The 14,182-nt window shown below is 39.5% G+C and overlaps 1 protein-coding gene across 1 annotated transcript in view; it reads right to left on the bottom strand.

The window, feature by feature from the left end:
* EVC2 (EvC ciliary complex subunit 2) overlaps window positions 1–14,182 on the bottom strand; it is an 80,001-nt gene that overhangs the window by 31,591 nt on the left and 34,228 nt on the right. Inside the window, exons 10-14 of the mRNA XM_030008868.2 lie at window positions 13,127–13,241; window positions 12,275–12,297; window positions 9,106–9,430; window positions 5,915–6,154; window positions 3,606–3,781 (exon numbers count right to left, since the gene is read on the bottom strand). Coding sequence (XP_029864728.1) covers window positions 3,606–3,781; window positions 5,915–6,154; window positions 9,106–9,430; window positions 12,275–12,297; window positions 13,127–13,241 — 879 coding nt within the window. The remainder of the gene's footprint in view (window positions 1–3,605; window positions 3,782–5,914; window positions 6,155–9,105; window positions 9,431–12,274; window positions 12,298–13,126; window positions 13,242–14,182) is intronic.

The following is a 14,182-nucleotide window of genomic DNA, read 5'->3' as shown; positions in this document are numbered from 1 at the left end:
ACCGCCAGAGAAGTCTATGTCTATGTGGCAACTTACTTACATTAATCAGTATTATGGCAATTCCTAGAAGGCTCAATCCTGGCCAGAGACCTTAACAGTATAAAAACAATTACAGTATTAGAATTAAAAGATGTCCTGCTCCCAAAGGACTCCGAACTGAAACACAAAATAGAAGGAGAGGAGAAAGATAATGACAGTATAGACTGTATGATAAACTGCCTGGTGTCAGCATACCAGACATCTAATCACTGAAGAAATGTGCAGGCACATGTTTAATGTCTTTGAACAAGGACAATTTTAATGAAGGAGAATACTGCAGTAATGACAAGGATGTTTACAGGGAGATCCTCCCAAATGCAACGAGTGCCATGGAAGGAACACAGATGAAGTGTGTGGCCAACAGCAGGAGTATCACAGGCCAATCAGAGGCAGACCTTGACTTCTCTGTACTGAATGAAAGCCAGCAAAATTAGGACAAAATGTGAAGTGAGGGCACTAAAACTATAAAGTAGTAGTTTGTATTTGATGCTATGGAGAACTATCTAAGTGATGCTGGACCCCAGCAAAGGAAGATTTGTTTTATGAAAGGTAGAGAAGGCATGGGAGTGTCACTGAAACATAACGGAGATAGATAATGAAGCTGAAAAGTTGCACCAGCCTGAATGTACATGTAGGCTGAATCGCAACACTATACAGAGACTATACAGAGAGAACCTGCAAGATGGTGCCCATGTTACTCTGCTTCAGCTACTTCAGGATTTTACCTGCTAAACTGGCATCTTGCTGGTACCCAGATCAAAATTTAGGTAAATAATTCAAAGCAGTAAATACTCTACATAGCAAAGTGCTACAAGCAGAAAAAGTTTTAAAAGATTATTAGAAAACTTTACACTAATGCATTACAGCTAGAGGCATTCACTTTCCAATACCAACTCACTGAAAGGTCCAGCAGGACACTGTTCAGAAAATTACTTTGCTTATAACAAGGTCCATATAAATTGACACTATTCAGAAGAGTAAGAGACCAATACGAGATGTTTTGCTTTGAACTTTTATGTCAAAGATTATCAACTGCCTACTTTAAAAACACAGTTCACAAGAAATGCTTGAGGTCTTATAAAAACTAAAATTTGGGGAGAAATTTATAAAGGGGCTTGACTTGTTCATACCTAGAGAGTCAGCAGAACTGGATTCAGTTTTTAAGAGACCAAAGAAGGAAGAAAACTTCTTGTGAACAAGCAGATACTGGCAAAAGAACAATGCAACATGTTACAGCTGCTGTAGTTCAAAAACACGAAGAACCTCATGCCTCTGGGGATAGCCAGAACAACCCAGGATAAATACTGCTTCAAGTATCACTCTCCTGTCCTTTTATTCTTTAAAGGAAAACACAGAAAGCCTAGCTAGACATCCCTGAAATCTATTATGGGTTATATTTTAAACCTTGCTTTCCTGCCTTTTGGCACTGCAGTCCATGGACTTGATTTCCAAAGGCACTGAGTACCCATAGCCAGTCCTGACAAATGGGACATTTTATTTAAATACTACCTTTAGAAAGCCCAGCTTGAAAATTGGTTGCTCTATTTCATTTAAAATGTTCACAACCCTTCCTAGAATTGGTCTGGTTTTATTTTGCTTTTTATAACCTTTATTTCTGGCCACACAGAATATTTTTCATGTTAATTTGAAATTCCCTTGCTAGCTGATAAATTTTAAACATCCTATTAAGCTCCATTTTTAAAAGACCTCTCCCCTCCTCATTTATCTGCTGGTTTATGTATCCCTGAATCTGTTTATCTGTGGTGTATCTAGTCTACATATTTTCTCAGTTTCTCTTCTCTTCATACAAACCGTTCTGCATTTTAAAATTCCATTTATAACAGTAAGTTTAGGGCACGCTATTAAAGCTGGACACAATAGATTACGACAGACCTGTGCCTATATTTAGACAAGCAGATTCAATGCTGAAGTGAAAAATAAAAGAATATTATGGATACAATTTAAAGTACCAGCCATTCAGACCAGAATTCTCTTGCTGCTCAAATTTTAATGCTCCAATTTGTAAATATCCTCCAAATCACTTTATAATTAGAAACTGAAATACAAGCCTCCCTAGCATAGATTATAACTTCCTCAAGGTTTATACTAGGATATTTCAACTTGCCTGTAGGAAAAAAAAGGCTACCAAATAATCTGAAATACTACATTCTGGAGCTTTATAAATTCAACAGCTAAAGAATGAATAATAACATAAGAGTTTGGTCAACATTTGCCTGAAAGGAATTCCTGCCACAGCAGGTGTGGGAAGTTACAGGAAAATAACTATTTCTCGTCCCAGAAAGCGAGATGGGATTGCTTCTCTACAATGCTGTCTCCAAGTATGGACACGTTTCCTCTGTCCGCAGAGTATTATGACCACTGCATACTTTGAGAAGTTTAATAGGGGACTGCTGGAAAAATTAATTTTTCATCTAGGTAATGATGTTTGTTGGTTTCAGAAGTTTTTGTGGTTTTGGGGGGTTTTTTTGGTACATTTTTGGGGATGAGATCCACAAAGTCTTGGACTACTAATACTACACATTTCCCCTCTGTTTTGTAGTTGATCTGTTTCGTGACTGTTAGGTGCAATAACAGGCATTAAAAACTGAGTGGAACCTGTTTTTCCAGCTTGAGAAACCACAGCGGCTGCGTGGTGCTTAGTTGCTGGCTGGGGTTAAACCATGACAATGACTCTGGTTCTCATTGAAGTCAGAATTACAAACAGGTACTGTACATGTTCCCAGCAATTACCCTCTGTGCTGTACAAAGTGGACACAGACAACAAAGCCTCACTCTTGTGGTTTCACCCCAGCCAGCAACTAAGCATCATGCAGCTGCTCACTCACTCCCTGCCACCTAGTGGGATGGGGGAGAGAACTGGAAAAAAAGTGAAACTTGTGGGTTGAGATAAAGACAGTTTAACAGAACAGAATGAAAGAAAATAATACTGATAATAATAAAATGACAATAATAATAAAAGAATTGGAATATAGAAAACAAGTGATGCACAATGCAATTGCTCACCACTTGTCGACCGATGCCCAGTTAGTTCACGAGCAGCAATCCCCCCCAGGCCAACTCCCTCCAGTTTATATACTGGGCATGACATCACATGGCATGGAATATCCCTTTGGCCAGTCTGGATCAGCTGTCCTGGCTGTGTCCCCTCTCAACTTCTTGTGCCCCTCCAGCCTTCTTGCTGGATGGGCACCAGAAGCTGAAAAATCCTTGACTTAGTCTAAACACTACTTAGCAACAACTGAAACAGTCAGTGTGTTATCAACATTCTTCTCATACTGAATCCAAGGCATAACACTGTACCAGTTACTAGAAAGAAAATTAACTCTAACCCAGCCAAAACCAGGACACTCACCTTAGTGTCTGCTGGGATATTAACTAACAAAGTCATTGGTTACAAAATATTTTCTTAGAATTAACATAAAAGATAACATTTTTATGCACCTTTCCTGCTAGGTAACACAGACAAAAAGACTTCTGAAGACTATTCTATTGCCTTTGAGATAATGTAGTCAAATGGCTGCCAAGAAAACAATTGAGATATTTACCTTTCCATCTTATTAATGAGACTTGATACCTGGGCTGCTGCTGCATTTATAAGAGCACAGGCTTGAGAATCCCTTAACTGTGTCTTACTTATAAGATACTCTCTGTAAGCAAATCTTCTATTCAGATGATATTTCTTGCTAGCTTGCAAAAAATCCATTAGCTCTTCAATGTCTCCCTACAAGAAAGAATGTGAACAAATATATTTAATTAGATGTAATGTTAATTTCAGCTAACACCTGTGGGTATCAGACCAGATTTGTTCATTAATAGGTTAAAGTTAAAAAGCTCTTACAAGTGAAAGACAATTAGCTTCTATCAACTTAACTCTAATGTTCATGTCAAATTATTACTGTTATTTCAACAAAACAAAATAAATGATGTGCTGAGCTGTAGGCCTGAATACCTCAATATTGTTTGTGTGTACTCTCCCGAATAGTTAGCGCACCTCCTGAGAGCCCTGAGTTAACAGGTCATTTGATCATGTACCCACGATGAAATACACATGCAACCCTACCAGTGTTAGTAGAACTGTTCCTGCCTAAAGCTATCCACAGGCTGAAAGGTCTTCTTGAATTGGGAGCTGAAGACAGCATGTGTTCAGTAACAGCAGTAAGTGGCATCATGCCCTTCTTTCTTTTTTATTTTTTCCTTTCGTTTTAATTTACAATGTACTGTATGATTAAATAAATAAAGGATAACATTTTCAAATTGACTTCAAAGCCAAGGGTAAGTCTTCCACGTGTGTCCAGTACAGCGTGGGGAAAGCCAAGCCCGCTGCACACAGGCTGGCTTAGAAGTTCCTGCTTCCAACAGTGGGGAACAGGAAGGGTTTAGGTACCTACGAATGGGTCTGGTAGAGACCAGAGGTAGGTGCACAGTGGTCTATAGCAGACATTTTGCTAGCATCAGATAGCCAAGACAAGGTCTGATACTTAGGTGACCCATGTCTGAGCAGCCAAAACATTGTCAAAACTTCTTTCACTTGCTCTGTCTTCTGCTAGCTGCTCAACTGTCTTTTGCAAAAGTGCTTGCTGCATCTATATCTGACAGTGGCCCATGGGTGGCTTTTCTGTACTGAGATCTGACAGTGCATCTGGTTTTAGGAGTGGGCCTTACATGTTTTGACACCTACTTTCCAGATGCTGCTTTTTAACCTCCAGGCCTTCAACCTCTAGGACCACAACAATCATATTCTTCTTCAAGAAGCAGCCAGAAGAACATTTCCCAGAATTTTTGGAATTTAGAACACTAACTTTCAACACAAATAGAGTAAAAAAAAACCCTTGAGGAAACAACTCAAGCTATTCTGTTGCAAGAGTCTTAAAATGTAACTGAAGCCAAAACTAAAGTCCTGAACATACTCTTCATCAGCATCCCCAACTGCATAAGGTAGAGATACTCAACCTCTCAAAGTACAAAACCATAGCACTTCAGACATACCACAATTTCAACAGTCTACATATTTGGACTGGGGGGATCAGAACATCTTCTCAAGTATAGGAAAGCATGTGATGCCTAGGGGGTTTTGAAAATGCCTATACAGACAGGCCTCCAAAGGTACTCACCATTCATTAGACAGCATCTGATTCTGTTTCAGAAAATGCCATTCATAAAATAGATTTAGGTACCTAAGTGTTCTCTTAGTTGCCTAAGTCCCTTTATTTAGGCTGAAATTACTTTTGAAAATGGCACTCTGGCATTTCTGTACCATGCTGAGGGCCCCATTAACACCAGTGAGGGTAGACCTGGAACCAGAAGTTTGCTGCACAAGCACAAATCTGCTCTCAGAACATCCTGTAGGGGCAGGTTTAGGGGCAGACCTGCACCAACAGAGCTTTCAGGAGCTAAGCAGAGCCCCAAGTTATGCAGATATATCCATATATTCACTGCAAAACTGGGGATTTATATTACACAATTTCCCACTGCATGGTGTAGACATGTTTTCAAACTTCTTTCTTCTGCGTGATACAGGTGAGCTACTAGTCTTATTTTCCCTGAGCAGTAAAGACAAGCTTTCAGCACTTGGGTGCTTTGGAAATATTACCCATGAAAACAAAAGTCAGCACTAAGCACATAATGTTATGGCAAATATATCTAACTCAGTATTGTAGAAAAAGGCTGTGCATATGCACCAGTATACAGTTGTGTGTATGTCTAGATGTACATAATGATTGCATTATACTTTTTAAAATTCCTGCTAAGAAAATTAGTTATAAAAGTGATAACATTTATCTTGAAACATTTCTCAAGAGTTACTGTGGATTTGTATTCTGTCATTAGGTTAGGAATGGAGTTATCATCCTATTACCTGTATTTTAGAGTAACCTTCCACTAATGTTTTAGCTGCTTCCAACTTCAGTTCTCCCTTGAAAGTAGTATTTGTTATCTGTGTAAAAAAGATATTATGGAGCTCCTTTCTCTGGGTAACAGCAAGCTGTCTATAAGCCTTTGCAAAATACTCCTCCTGCTTTACCAGAAGGAACCTCTTCAGGCGGTCCTGCTCCAGCCTGTGAAGTCTATCCAGAAGACTTTTGTATTCTACAGCAGGCTGCAGAGAAGAGAGAAAGAAATAAATCTGAAGTGATTTTCAGTATTCAACATATTTTAAAGTATCAGTGCTACTAGCTCATACATGTATTACGCATACTCTGATTACTCTCATTTCAGGTTTGAATGTAGGCTAATACTAAATCAGTGTACACTTTCCATGGTTTTCACCTGTTTGGAATGACAGGGCTTGTACAGCTGTCAATCTCTAATCCAGATAACACTTCCAAGGCATAAAGTCTTTTTAGAATTTAGAAGCATTATGTAAGATAAATTATACAAAACAGCATGAAATTCAACACAAAAACTATACATGAAATCAATTTCTTAGGTTTCATCAATCCTGAAATCCTATTAAAATTTAATAGACTCATATATAAGTCAGAACAATGAAATACCAATAAGCATACATTTTAAAAACAATATAAATTAGAAAACACTATTCTATTACAAATCTCTAAAAGTCCGTATTATTGGTGACCCACTTTATCTATTGGTTTCTACAAATTAATCCAAGAGCATTGTTTTAGAGTTACAACAATGGAGTAGAATTAAATGGCAATTAATTTAAAAGCTTCTTTGTAAGAAATACTTTCTCATAGCTCTCCAGTAAGACTTGCATATTCATAGCTTTAATCTCAGATGGCATAAACTCATTAGAGAATCAAAACATACATGTCCAACAGAGCAAAGAATGCTTCTTATGCCAGCAAAGCTACCTAACAGTAGTTATGTTGACCTTGTCATAAATTTCATACTATTTATCTGGGGAGAACTGTCCTCTGAACCTCACCCCTCATTCCCAAGAGACACACTGCAGACAGCAAACAATCAAAAAGGCAGGGAATATACATTCTGTGTTTTGGCTGAGAAGGGGAGGACGTTATTGCTCCAGCTGTTTTTCACTGCCGTCTCTTGGACGTTAGTACACCCGCTGCCAGGAGCACAAGTGTGGGCCAACCCTAGAGCTCCGGTATGTCCTTTTGGACCAGGTTCCATGGCAAGTACAAAAACAGGTCCTTTCACAGACAGCGAAGCAAACAGCAAGACGTTAGTATATGATAAATGGGTCAGGACAAGTATTGGACTGGCCTTAATTCTTTGTTTGATTCCTACCATTCAGGATTTCCAATATAAACCAGATTGAACCAATACCAATGTATTTTGTGCAAAGAAAAGCTGCTTTGCTGAGAGCATATTTAGTGTGAGTTCACATACTGAGTTTCAGTCAGGCCCCTCTTTCTGCAAAGGTAGGATTTATCCCAGTGAGGTCTAAGTGGTAATGACATCTAGTCTAGGCTCCTTCTATAACCAACAGAAGGAAAAAGACTTCTGCAGAGTACAATTCACCTGATCCTTAAAAAGATGTTCACCAGTATCCCTTCCTTGCCATCTCCTTTGACTTTCTAGCACCTTTAGTTCAGGGTGTTCATATCCTACAGATATTTGAAAGCTCCCTTGTGTCACAATTTAAAGTTCACCTGGAAACATCAAAGAAATTCAACTGGCTCACTAGCCTTGTGCCATCCATTTTCTCCACACAACGGCCTGATAAACCTAAGTTCTTCCTGAGAGCCTCAACATACTGTAGTACCTTTGATGGGTCACACTCAGCAAAAAACTTCTTTTGTTGAAACTGCAAATATGAATTGTCATAAAATTCCTTAACAATTATAGGTATACAATATGCAAATAAAAATGCTCTTTAAAAAACAAAACAAAACAAAAACAAAACAGAAGGCCAAAAACTTAAGTATTGTCTAAAAAGACAACATACACAAGTAAGGAATATACTGGTCTAAGTGATTATACTCCTAACATAACTTATTTTGTCTCTATAATCGAACTGAAACAGACAGCTGGAAACTCAGCAGCATCCCATTCAATACCCACGTACCCACTTGTGCTCCAGAAGCAAAACCCCACTTGTAAGTAACGAACTGCACTATTTATTCCCACCAAGTCATCCTCTTAACGAGAGTTACAACATTAGACAAGCATGAATCAATAACTTGGGTATTTTAGCATTTTAAGCTTACAGAGGCAAAATACTCAAAACTTAACAGACCCCTCTCCAGACACATAAAGTAAAAAAAAAAAAGGGGGGGGGGCAGGGGGATTCAGTTTTATTGTAAACACTCAATATACTTGAAAAAAGACATGGAGGACTGGAGCATAATCTTGTACATGGGATGTTGGACTGGTGACCTGGGCTCTATCTCCAGCTAGTGACTACCTATGAAATCCTGGGTAATGATACTTACCCCCTCGGACAGAGATCTTTGAATGAAAGTGACACACATAAGCACTAAGCTTTTACTTAAAAAGAGACTCTAAACTTGTAAAGAATCATACTCTGCCTTAAATTATTTATCTCACTATTATCCACAGGCTATTTTGAAGAGAAGTCCACTCCCTGCTCTGCCTAAAATACAGATTGTTCTGCTTGCCTTCACTCAGTTTGGAGGAACTTGGCCTTTGGTTGCATTTATATTGTCATTTTCTTCAAAATAAGAATATCAATATTGGAGGCTTTTTACCTAGATTGTAAGGTTTATGATGCAGAGTTTGCTCTGCTCTGAATGTGCAAAATACTCTACACAGTGTCTGACTGGAGTTCTTAGGAACTGCTGCAGTAAAATATAGTAAATAAAAATACACCACTTCGCAAGGTTTTAAGTGACTATAAAAAAAAAATCAGGGTAATGACAACCTTTTGTTTCCATGTGTCACAGAATCTCTTGAGATAAGTTCATTTTCTGGTGAAGTAAAACCCAGTTTCTTAATAACAACTACCCTAATTACAACATCTGAATTTTTGAACACATATAAATTGTACAGCTTTTCTCTTTACTATTCTAAGAGGACAACTCGGCCATTCTAGTCTAAAAGAGCACCATCTACATAAAACCACATATCATGCAAAATATCTTGATTTTATACCAGATTTACCTTTTCATTCATTTTCTTCATTAGTTCCTCAGCCTCTTCATTTGCAGCTCTTGCTTTTTGGCATTGAGCCTCCATTTTCTTCCTAGTTTCCAGATTACACTCAGCTGTTAAAGCCACCATCTTCCTTTCATACTCTTCTTGAATCTCCTTCTCCATTGCAAGAAACTGCTTTTTGAAAATTGAACTCATCCTCTTCTCCACATGAGGAAAGAGGCTGTGACTTAAGACCATGTTCTTCATCATCATAGCAATCACTTCTTTAGATATCTGCGTTCGATATGCCTCCAGATCAGCATCTGCCCGCGTCAGGCTGGCAACCTCCAAGCTGTAGGAAGGTCATCAGGACTGTTTGAAATCGCAGATTACAGGAAATTTCTATCAGAAAACAAGGATATCTAGATTCATTCAATACTGGGTAACCAAATGGCAGTCAGAGAAGTGCAGGAATATCACAGCGTATGAGTTTACTAAACATGATAGTAATCGTTCATTAAAAAGCAGGGTGAGTCAACTTCTACTACAGCAACTTTAATGAAGTATGTCCATTCTTGCATTTCCATTTCAGACAGAAAAAGGAAAAGCTTTTCTTTAAAACCCAAAACATTCCCTAAGCTTAAAAGCAAACAAAAACCTCCCACACACACCCCCCCGCCCCCTCTGTTGGGAAGCAGATGAAGTGAGTATCTGAATAGACTATAAATTTCACTGACTTTGTAAAATAGTTCTAAACTCACTGACCCATCTACATTGATACATCACTGCTTCGTGTTCTGTGCTGGTGTATTCCCTTCTCTGCAGGGAAGAGGGGACACTGTTCTGATTATGTACCGATACAAATAAATTAAAATAGCCATTATCTCTTTCTCATGAACATTAATAGAGTTCTAGAAAAGAGATTAAAACCAGAGGGAAATACAAGGTTTTTTACAAAATGCAATAAATATCATGATGCATGTGAATACATTCTCATTTATCTTTAATTAAATTTCAATTATAATTATTCTCATTTCATATACTATGTAACTACAGTAAATTCTATAGCTTTGCCTATTCTGCACTAAATTCAGGATTGGAAAATTAGGTGGGTTTTGCCCCTGCATGTCAATTTATGTGAACACACAGCACTGTGTGTTTCTGTGTGTGGATTAAGTATACATGAATTTCTTTGTGACCTACAAAATACACTTCTAAGAGCTTAAATCCATTCTTTTTTCAGTTAGGCTAAATTATTGGCTTGATCTGTTCCATACTCAAATCTTAGAATAAATTTCAAATCCATAGCAAAGATCTTTGCAAGATTTGCAAGACAGCAGAGCGATACTAATTCAGAATGGTATATATCAATGCATGCAAATCTATAAACAGTTCACCTTTTTGTCAAACAATCTTTCCTTTCCTTACGTAAGCAAATGAAGTTTAACTAAAAGTAAATCAGTGATATATTATTATCACTGCCCCTCTGTTAAACACAAGAGATGTATTTTCCCCATTTAGAAATCAATGGGATAGAATTAAGTTGTTTTCTTACAACGACTCAAATACTTGAAGTATTTAGGGGACATTAGCTTAAGCTATGATAAGCTATCACAAAGAGGCAGAGAGATTTTTCTGTTGCAGTCTCTCAAAACCCCAGGAATGCACTGGCAATGGTCATGGTCTTTGCAATCTGCTGCAGGGCTGGCTGGTTGCAGCTGCAAAACCTCCCCCATTCCCCCCTTCTTCCTCCCATACAGGAGCAGGAGTCGCTGCTGCGGGGCCAGATCCCAGTGATTGAAACATTGTGTGCCTGAAACGTTCTTCACAGTAATTTGAAGATTCTTTAAGAGCTAGTATTTTCTGTAACGTCCCCCTGACAACACAACAATCCAGCCTCCCTGCGCTGTGTACAGATGGACACTGGAGGATAGCCCCTGCAGGTACATAGCCTTCTTGGGTGGCGTACAGCTACATTCATGGTCAAGTCCCCCAGGGCGCTGATCTGCTCCCCCTGCCTGGGGAGAGTCCTTCTCACTCCAGGACAGCCCAGGTGGGGCAGCCACGGCAGGCGACGGCAGGATCACGGGAACAGGATGCTGAAGCAGCACAGCAAGCACTTCAAATGGGCAGCGCAGATGGACTTTTGCTGACATAGCCAGCTGTTTACTCATGACAACTCACTTAAAAAAAAAAAAAGTGTTTCAGTTAGGTGCAAATGCACTTAAATAAAAACAAGGATCCAGAAAACGCGAGCTTTATGCTATAACATTTCCCTAGTGACTGTCAGGCAGTGGTAGGAGGCTCTCCTTCATAGATTCACCAATTCATTATTAGCCTGTAAAATCCAAGCCACCAAATTTATTTTTCTGTTTCAATTCCTGCTTCAAGTCCAGTAGCTCTGATTTAATTGAAGCATATCGGTCTTTTGTGAGAAACATCTCATCTTGGTTTTCAAGCATCCCCTAACAGAGAACTAAAAAACACTTTAATTAATTGTTCCACTTGATAATTCCTTTAAGACCTAAAAATGGTCACCTTATCCTCAGCTTGAATTTTATTAGTTTCAACATCCAACTCTCTTTGTTTGCTGGAATAACAAGTTCCTTTGTCATTATTTTTCTGTTCTTCATGCCTGCACTGATAGATGATGGTCACAGCACTTACTAGCCCTTTCTTACTGAGGTGTGAAAGACTGAATTCCTCGTCTCTCTCCCTGGAAGGCAACACTTCACAGCTCCACCAGGTCGGTACATAGCTCGTAACACAACATTTGTTTCTCATCACAAATGCAGGATTTTTTTTCAGCATGCTTTGAAAAAAGATTAAGCCATTCCTCACCCACCTCTTTACTTGTTACTTTTCCAGCCCTCCTCAGCAGGGATCCCAACAATGAAAGCCCAAACCAAACACCATCAGAACATTTCTTATTGTTACCTTTCCAACAGTCTTCCCACAGCATTTCTTCCTATTTACTGCAAGTCACTACAGAGTAGATCTGATTTCAATTTGAGCAAGATTTCCATGCTCCGTCTTGCCCACAAAGAGAACTAGGGTACCCAATTAACTCCACTCCTCAAGATCATGATGCCAAATGCAGGAGAAGCAATAGGTGTACTTCACCTGACACTCTTGTGTCAGCAAGTGAGTGATAAGGCTGTTAAGATCTCAGGGCTATTTAATCTGAAACTCTCACCCTCCATTTTCCTGACAGCACATCTGTGAAGCTGGCAAAGAAGCAGAAGAGCATGTGAACTGTTCCACCAATCCAAAGGTAATAGCATGGAGAAAAAGTAATTACAAGCCACAGCTCTCCCAGGTCACATCCTGGAAGACAACAGCCACACCATTACCTTTTTTCAGTGGCAGCTGAAGAAAGGTTGCGTTTGTAAAAATTTGAAATCTACCTTCCATGTGATGTGCTCTTCTTCTCGTCTGCCTCCTCCACACAGCAGCCAGTGGGAGTGAGACAAGCTCATCACATGCACCAGAAACCCGGCTTCAAGCTGTTACTCCAAATGAGAGGTTGAGGGCAGCCTTAACAAGCTGCATCAATATCGTCTTGCTTGCACACCAACAGTCAGTACAGGACAGGAATCCCGTACATATAATAAACCAAATGCTTTCAGACACAAGTCCATCAGAAGAACAATGTTTAGAATCATCCAGATTAAATATGCAATGTTTTGTGACACCTAGGAAAAAAAAAAATCCTAACCTGACACTGTGCCTCCTGGAACCAAGGTAGATTTAGTAAGTTGCTTTAAATGCTCTGCACTCTGCTTGTTACAGCAATTCATGTTTAAAAGGTCTCGCATCTCTTCCTGAGCATATTCAGCACAATAGAAACATGAAAGCCAATGAAGTACAGGTAGCAGATGGGAACCTATTGATGTAAAAGATCAAAGCTTCTGTTGGACAAAGCATGTAGAGAAAGGATGAGGACAGTATAGAAGGTAGGTGGTACAAAAGTGTGGGGGGAAGAAGAGGTGAACAGACATGCAGAAAATGAAACTGTAAACAGCAAGTGTAAAGATTTTTCACTCACTTGAAGAGGAAGAGGATTTAAAGATCTGTCAGAGAAGATCTGGGAGAGGAGAATCCCTGACACCAAACACATAGAAGCAGAGAGTGTGCCTGAGCATCTGATGTCCTCCACAGACCTAATGAAAGAATAGACGAAAGCAGCTAGGGTCAGGAAAGAAATAACTATAGTTAATTTAAAAAAAAACAAAACCACAGCACACCACACCACAAAAAAGGAAACCTCTCATTAACTACAAAATAATTGTGTCTTTAAGTCTTATTATTCAAATTAGAGGCCCCCAGAGGGAATTTTTGAACAGGAGAATTAATAGCTGCTGAATTTAACAGTCCTAAAATGAACTAATGGCTTTCTGACACATTTTTAAAATTAATTCATAGTTCCCAAAGATAAGAAACTACTGCGACACAACTTTCTGAAGTCTAAAGGGGAGAGAAACATCAAGCAAACTCCCCTTCGGTGATATTTTCTCACCAAAACAGAAAAACCCATCGTTTTCAGAAGACTCATCTCTCATCTGCAAATGGTAGTCAATTAGTAGCATACATATTACAACAGCATCCAGAGGAGACTGGAGTCCTGCGGTAGCAGTTTCTGCAAAAGCATCCCTTTGTGATACACAACACTCCCGAAAAGCATGGAATTTAGAACCATAGAATCATTTAGGTTGGAAAAGACCTTCAAGATCATCAAGTCCCACCATCATCGGGCCATTTGTGGACGGTTTGTCTCCACTGTCCTGGATACCCCACTGCAGCCGTGGAGCACCACGGCACAGCAGCTGCACCAACTCCTGCTGGAGAGAGGAACGCAGCTGGGGAAGGACAGACAGACACACAACCAGCCCCAGCCCGGTGGCACCCGCTGCTAGCGCCTGGGCCACAGCAGCATGTCTCCTGCGCCCGCAGGCACAGTGCCAACGGGACAGCTCCAGTGAGGAAGGGAAAAGGAGAACAAAAAAGAAGTGTTATGGTCCGTGTTGCCTTGTGACACTTCAGAGAAGTGAAGATGGAGAGAGGGTCGGACAGGGAGAATCACACAGCCAGAAAACAGTACGTG

The sequence above is a fragment of the Aquila chrysaetos genome, chromosome 1 (genome assembly GCF_900496995.4).
Source record: "Aquila chrysaetos chrysaetos chromosome 1, bAquChr1.4, whole genome shotgun sequence".
Lineage (NCBI taxonomy): Eukaryota > Metazoa > Chordata > Aves > Accipitriformes > Accipitridae > Aquila > Aquila chrysaetos.
The sequence above is the reverse complement of the archived record's forward strand: the minus strand, read 5'-3'. Positions and strand labels throughout refer to the sequence as shown.